General features: G+C 50.6%; 1 protein-coding gene across 1 annotated transcript in view; it reads right to left on the bottom strand.

Annotated features, from left to right (window-relative positions):
* Positions 1–6,931, bottom strand: part of LOC108800749 (ras-related protein ralB-A-like) — a 32,695-nt gene that overhangs the window by 15,087 nt on the left and 10,677 nt on the right. The window contains exons 2-3 of the mRNA XM_018572743.1: positions 4,129–4,296; positions 3,172–3,380 (exon numbers count right to left, since the gene is read on the bottom strand). Coding sequence (XP_018428245.1) covers positions 3,172–3,380; positions 4,129–4,242 — 323 coding nt within the window. The 5' untranslated portion in view covers positions 4,243–4,296. The remainder of the gene's footprint in view (positions 1–3,171; positions 3,381–4,128; positions 4,297–6,931) is intronic.

Below are 6,931 nucleotides of genomic sequence, written 5' to 3'. Positions count from 1 at the left end.
CGTCCTTCTCTATGGGGCTACGCGGCCGTACGCCCCCCTACGCTCAGCTCAATTGCAGGTCCGTAGGGGTGCGGGTTTTCTGGCCGGGACGCATACAGGATCCATTCCGGCGGCGTATGAATATGATCACCCGCACCCGTACGGACATTCAATTGGGGGGAGCGTAGCCCGATAGAGAAGGACGGGGGCTGCGTACTAATCACACGCAGCGCCTGTCCTTCCCGGCAGCTGCTTGGTACGGCCCCGCACGCAGCACGGAGCTGTACGTGCCGGCCGATTCGTGTGTGAATGGGGCCTAACATTGTGCAAGTGAAGTATCGTCGTCCTTGCCATACACTCCCCCCTAGTGATCTGAAGCCTCAGGAGACTTGAAGCCGACCTTCTATGACAGGGGTGCCCACAATTTTTTTTGTGTTAAGATCTACTTTTCAAATGACCAGCTCAATGAGATCTACCAACAAATGGCATTGCAACGCACCTCTTGCACCAGAACACAGGGTAGGTGTGATCTCGCGGTACAGTGCGTTTTTCATCCCCAAGGAGTGTGCGATGAACGCACTGTACTAGCTTGAACAGGCCCAAAAGCGGGTCATACACTGCTCTATTTTTTTTCTGGTTAACCTGCGGGCTGAACGGAAAAAAAAAAAAAGGAGCAGATTCCTCCATCAATGCTATGAGCACTTTGATCGAGGAATCACCCGTGTTCTTTATATTGACAGAGGCCGGCGGCCGCCGTCAGGATACCCACAGAGAGGCGGCAGCTCATTGGCTACCAGCTCTGGTCGTAGAAATGTTTTCCCAATGGCTCCTTCAAATCAGCTGATCAAGGGATGTCCGTGGAAAGGGTGCTGACAGCGGCAGCCACTGTTCAAATGTCGCACAGTGCAGGGTCACCTAAAGGCAAACCTAGCACACTTATCAGACAGGTAAAGTATGAGACTATTACCTGTAATAGCCAAACTCTGTCAGCATTGCTGCCTCTTTCTTTCAGACCTGTCCTCTTAGCTGCTGAGACTCTCCCTCTTGCCTCCCTCTCCCCCCCCCTGCCCAAGACATAACTCATGGTGCTGGCAGAGCTGCAAAGATCAGCCGAGCCCCGCCGGTGTTCTATCATTCCGGCGCAGCACAACTCCCGCCCACTCCCATGACAAACGAACATATACAGCGCCACCTCCTCCTTCACGATGCTGCTTATCGTAGCCTGGCCGGTCTCCTCCTGCTGAGCAGACTTCATCGCGATTGCCCGGTAGATCGCGATCGACCGGTAGATCGCGATCGACCTATTGGGCACCCCCTGTTCTATGACAATGCAAGGCCCGCCAACAGTGAGAAGGAGAAATTCCCCGTGAATACAAGAAAAAAGGAGGAAAAAACATTTGCAGAAAGATCAGAGCCGCTTCATCACCGGGCCACCCTGTGGGATGCTGGGAAAGCCGAGCATCCCAAATCTTGTGAGAAGACGCTCCGGCACTGTACAGGGGTACAATACTGTGACTGTGGTGACCCTCAGCTTTCCCAGGATTCCTTTAAAACATCCAACAGGGAGTGCGGGCCCCCTTGCGAGGACGCAGCGCTCGTGCAGACAGAGCAACTCAAGCTCAGAGATGGCCTCAGTCTGGGAGGAGTGGGCGTTCCTTGTCGCACGTTACAATCTGAATTTTTTGGATAGAAAATGACTTTAAACCCCCAAAACAATGATAGATTTTCGGTTCGGAAAAGAAAAAAGGAAGGAAAGAAAAAAGAGAGAGAACATTGCGAGGAGCTCCCAGTGTGCAGTGACATCAGAGGAAGAGGAGCCGGTACAACTGTGCAAGACTGAAGGGGAGGACGGAGGTCAGATAGAAGACTGAAGGGGAGGCCGGAGGTCAGATAGAAGACTGAAGGGGAGGACGGAGGGCAGATAGAAGACTGAAGGGGAGGACGGAGGTCAGATAGAAGACTGAAGGGGAGGCCGGAGGTCAGATAGAAGACTGAAGGGGAGGACGGAGGGCAGATAGAAGACTGAAGGGGAGGACGGAGGTCAGATAGAAGACTGAAGGGGAGGCCGGAGGTCAGATAGAAGACTGAAGGGGAGGACGGAGGGCAGATAGAAGACTGAAGGGGAGGACGGAGGTCAGATAGAAGACTGAAGGGGAGGCCGGAGGTCAGATAGAAGACTGAAGGGGAGGACGGAGGGCAGATAGAAGACTGAAGGGGAGGACGGAGGTCAGATAGAAGACTGAAGGGGAGGCCGGAGGTCAGATAGAAGACTGAAGGGGAGGACGGAGGGCAGATAGAAGACTGAAGGGGAGGACGGAGGTCAGATAGAAGACTGAAGGGGAGGCCGGAGGTCAGATAGAAGACTGAAGGGGAGGACGGAGGGCAGATAGAAGACTGAAGGGGAGGACGGAGGTCAGATAGAAGACTGAAGGGGAGGCCGGAGGTCAGATAGAAGACTGAAGGGGAGGACGGAGGGCAGATAGAAGACTGAAGGGGAGGACGGAGGTCAGATAGAAGACTGAAGGGGAGGCCGGAGGTCAGATAGAAGACTGAAGGGGAGGACGGAGGGCAGATAGAAGACTGAAGGGGAGGACGGAGGTCAGATAGAAGACTGAAGGGGAGGCCGGAGGTCAGATAGAAGACTGAAGGGGAGGACGGAGGGCAGATAGAAGACTGAAGGGGAGGACGGAGGTCAGATAGAAGACTGAAGGGGAGGCCGGAGGAGAGATAGAAGACTGAAGGGAAGGCCGGAGGTCAGATAGGAGACTGAAGGGGAGGCCGGAGATCAGCTTTAACTTTCCAAATCCTCCAGGGTCTTCACTCTGTAGGTGGAGTCCAAGAGGGCACCCTGCTTCACTTCAAGACACAGGGTACCCTATTGGACTGAATACATTGGCAGCAACGGCCATCAGCAGTGACAGCAGTTATAACCCTCTTTCTAAGCATACCGGACCATGAAGCTGACCACGCTGAAGTGATTTTACTTGCAGGCCTTTTAGTGTTGTCACTCTACGGGAGGAAGGAGGGGTTGCTGGCAGGATCACCATAAACATTTTAGCAATGCAGCACGCCTTTATTTAAAATGAGGTTTGGGAGGATAGCTCTACTTCAAACCCTTCAGCATTCACCAAACTCCGAAATATGAGTTCTGGATGGACCGAATCTTAAAACGCGTCCACATTTCAAACTGACCTGAACTCTACTGTTGCTGTGAAGGACTCGTGCTCTGTAATGGAGAAGACGAGCAGGAAGCCCTCGCCGCTGCGGAAGTAGTTGTCTCGAATGGCCGCGTAGTCCTCCTGGCCCGCCGTGTCCAGGATGTCAATCTGAACCTCCTCTCCGTCCAGCACCACTTTCTTCCTGTAGCTGTCGGCTTTGGTGGGCTCATAATCTTCTACAAACTGCAACGGGGAAGCAGATATGTGACGGACGCACATTGCTGTATAAAATATATACAATGTAACAAATATTTCTACCCTTCATATGATAATAAACCCCAATTATTCACAGCGGATAATTCATCTCAGTATTACAACCACCTCAGTACCGGAGCATTGGTTACATTTGTCGCACGTTACAATCTGAATTTTTGGATAGAAAATTACTTTAAACCCCCAAACAATGATTATGTATTTTCTGAAAGAGAAGGGAAGCGAAGGGAAGCAAAAGGAAAGCAAAAGGAAAGCAAAGGGAAAGCGAAGGAAAGCGAAGGAAAGCGAAGGAAAGCGAAGGAAAGCGAAGGAAAGAGAAGGAAAGCGAAGGAAAGAGAAGGAAAGAGAAGGAAAGAGAAGGAAAGAGAAGGAAAGAGAAGAAAAGAAAGAGGGAAGCGAAAGAAAGAGAAGGAAAGAGAAGTGAAGCGAAGGAAAGAGAAGTGAAGCGAAGGAAAGAGAAGTGAAGCGAAGGAAATAGAAGGGAAGCGAAGGAAAGAGAAAGGAAGCGAAGCGAAAAAGAAGGAAGGAAAGAAGAGAAAAAGAAAGAAAGAGAAAAAGGAAATAAAGGAAAAGAAAGAAGGAAAAGAAGAAAGAAGCCCTGATATGAGAGGAGGTTGTCTTTATAGAGATATCGGGGGTCTATTAGATCTCAGTCATTTGGAGGGGGTCCACATACTTTTGGCCATATAGTCTATTAGAACCGGAAGCAGTCACTCACCTCATCGTACATGAACTGTAGGGTAAGGGCAGACTTGCCCACTCCACCGCTGCCCACCATGATCACCTTGTGTAGCACCAAGGAACTCTGGGTCTTGTTCTTGTTGGCTGCCATCTTGGGTTGTTCCAACAGCTGCAGTCAGACCATCCACTCCGTCTGTCCCAACTACTGCAACACATTATTAGGAACATTGTTACCTCCGATTTTTGTAGCACCAACAACATACACATCAATGATGACACAAGGAACAACATACCTAGCAATTAAATAGAAATGAGAGGGCACGGACCACAAGAGCTTACAATCTTCACAGGACCCAAGACGAGAGAAACATTTTGGGTAAAAAAAAATAAAAATGGTGCCTTGCGATCGGCTGCACGGGATCACAAGGCACATTATGCTTGCGGTCCGGTGCGATCAAAGTAGCGCTTGCAGCATTTTGATCGGACCAGACTGCAGGCACAATGTGCCTTGCGATCCAGTGCGGCCGATTGCACTGCGGCCAGAGGGCGTGGCTACGGTGCCATTCACTTCAATGGACCGTCACGCCCCCCTCCTGCCCCACAAAAAAGCGAGCCGGCCGCAATGCGAGGCAGTGCGTTCTGGCCAGAATTGGATCGGCACGTACTGCGTCTGGTGTGAATGAGCCCTCAGGCCGCATGGAAAGTAGAGAAGACAAGTGAATGGTTTGGGCCATAAACCAGCTGCAGCACTGAAGGAATCCCGAGCACAAGGCTTGGGTCAGATTTATGGTTCATCTAGACCAGCGGACCGAACGTAGAGAACCGAACACAACCACAGGAACAATAATAAAGTCTCCTCAATACAATGATGGGTACAGATCTGTTCTCCGTGCTCCCACCAACCAGATCTATACACGAATGTAGTGAGCGACATGAGGATCTGCACAGCCCGGCTGTTCCTCCCACAGACCTCAATAATGCCCCCCATGCACCTCCCCTCCGTACTATAGGTAGAACCTCCTCCGACATCTCACACACTGTACTGGAGCCGATCCTTCTGTTTATACTCACTGACACCTCTAATCATACTTTACACACATGTAAATCCTCATCTGAAGTGTCAGACCAAATTCCTGCAACAATGGATTAAATAAAACTTTCCATGTTTATTCCAGAGCCACAAACCCGACATTCCTCTCTGGAGCGGAGCCCCCGCGTCTGAGGAAATCCAGTCTGTAAAAAAGCTGAACTCCGGACACAACTTTCAGCAGGCTCCACCCACTACAGGAAAATGTGCAAATAGCTGAATTAGACAGAAGCTGCACCAGGGGCCAACCAGCTGTGTTGGAGCGCTCATGTGCTGAACAAAGAGCATGCCTATAGTAGGAAAAACCAGAGTGACAAAGAGGAGCTCATTAGTCTGCTGCTTCTCCTTTCAGTATCCAATCACCGCTTGGGAGAGGGACAAGAACTTTAAGTGTTAATGAACTGCAACAGGTCTCCTATTCTGTCCTCATTCCCCGACCATCGTGTCCCCATTCCGTCCCCATGCCCCCGACCATCGTGTCCCCCATTCTGTCCCCAAGTCACCGAGCCCCATTCCGTCCCCATGCCCCCGACCATCGTGTCCCCCATTCTGTCCCCAAGTCACCGAGCATCGTGTCCCCCATTATGTCCCCAAGTCCCCGACCATCGTGTCCTCCATTCTGACCCCAAGTCCCCGACCATCGTGTCCCCCATTATGTCCCCAAGTCCCCGACCATCGTGTCCTCCATTCTGTCCCCAACCATCGTGTCACCCATTCTGTCCTCATTCCCCGACCATCGTGTCCTCCATTCTGTCCCCAACCATCGTGTCCTCCATTCTGTCCCCAAGTCCCCGACCATCGTGTCCTCCATTCTGTCCTCATTCCCCGACCATCGTGTCCCCCATTCTGTCCTCCTTCCCTGACCATCGTGTCCCCCATTCTGTCCTCATTCCCCGACTATCGTGTCCCCCATCGTGCCCCCAAGTCCCCGGCCTTTGTATCTTCCATTCTGTCCATCGCTTCCTCATGCCGCATAGGAGGCCCCCTATACCTCACAGGTTGATAGCCAATGCCCTAAAAAGCTCAATGAGCCTCTCTTCGCACTTCTCTTCCAAGGATTGTGGGTGGTAAGAAGTAATATTTAAATTCAGCAAAGTTTGAGAAATGACTCACAGGGAGTAAAACAGGAAAAAACTAAGCTTAACAATCTTATCAAACCTATCAGAGCTTAGAGCTGAACTCCGCGGAGATCAGAAAACACCTCGTCCACGCAGCTATGGATTGAATCAGTTCTAAATTTAAGCCTCAAATTCTCTGCAAAGCAACACTTGCAGCCAATCAGATTCTTGTACAGAGCTGTCAGTCTAACACTGTGTATATGCTTCCTGAAGGTTGGAGAACAGCGACGCCACCAGCGTCCTGCTGCTGCTGCTCCACTTAACCAAAACAGGTGGACATAGTCAGCGGTCTGGATGCTCTCCGACTTTCCAATATGCAAGCCAGTTCCAGGTCAGTGACAAAAGACTTGAAGTTGGCCAGGCAATGGTGGCTTTCCTGTCTCTCTCATTCATTACAGCAAATCAAAGAAAACAAACCAGTCAGAAGACGACTCAAATATTTTCTAGTTCTTCGATAGTTTCTTTCTCACATCCCAGCTGTGTCCGTGCACTTCCCCATTCACTCCTCGATGACGGCTCCTCAAAATCTCCCCTCCAGCTTACAGAGTCACCGATAGGTCATCATGTTCAGGATTCTTTACTGATAACAAAAAAAAAAAAAAAAAAAAAAAAATCGGCCCCACAAAAATTTCCAA

Source organism: Nanorana parkeri, unplaced genomic scaffold (assembly GCF_000935625.1).
Source record: "Nanorana parkeri isolate BGI_ZX_2015 unplaced genomic scaffold, ASM93562v1 scaffold2118, whole genome shotgun sequence".
NCBI lineage: Eukaryota > Metazoa > Chordata > Amphibia > Anura > Dicroglossidae > Nanorana > Nanorana parkeri.
The sequence above is the reverse complement of the archived record's forward strand: the minus strand, read 5'-3'. Positions and strand labels throughout refer to the sequence as shown.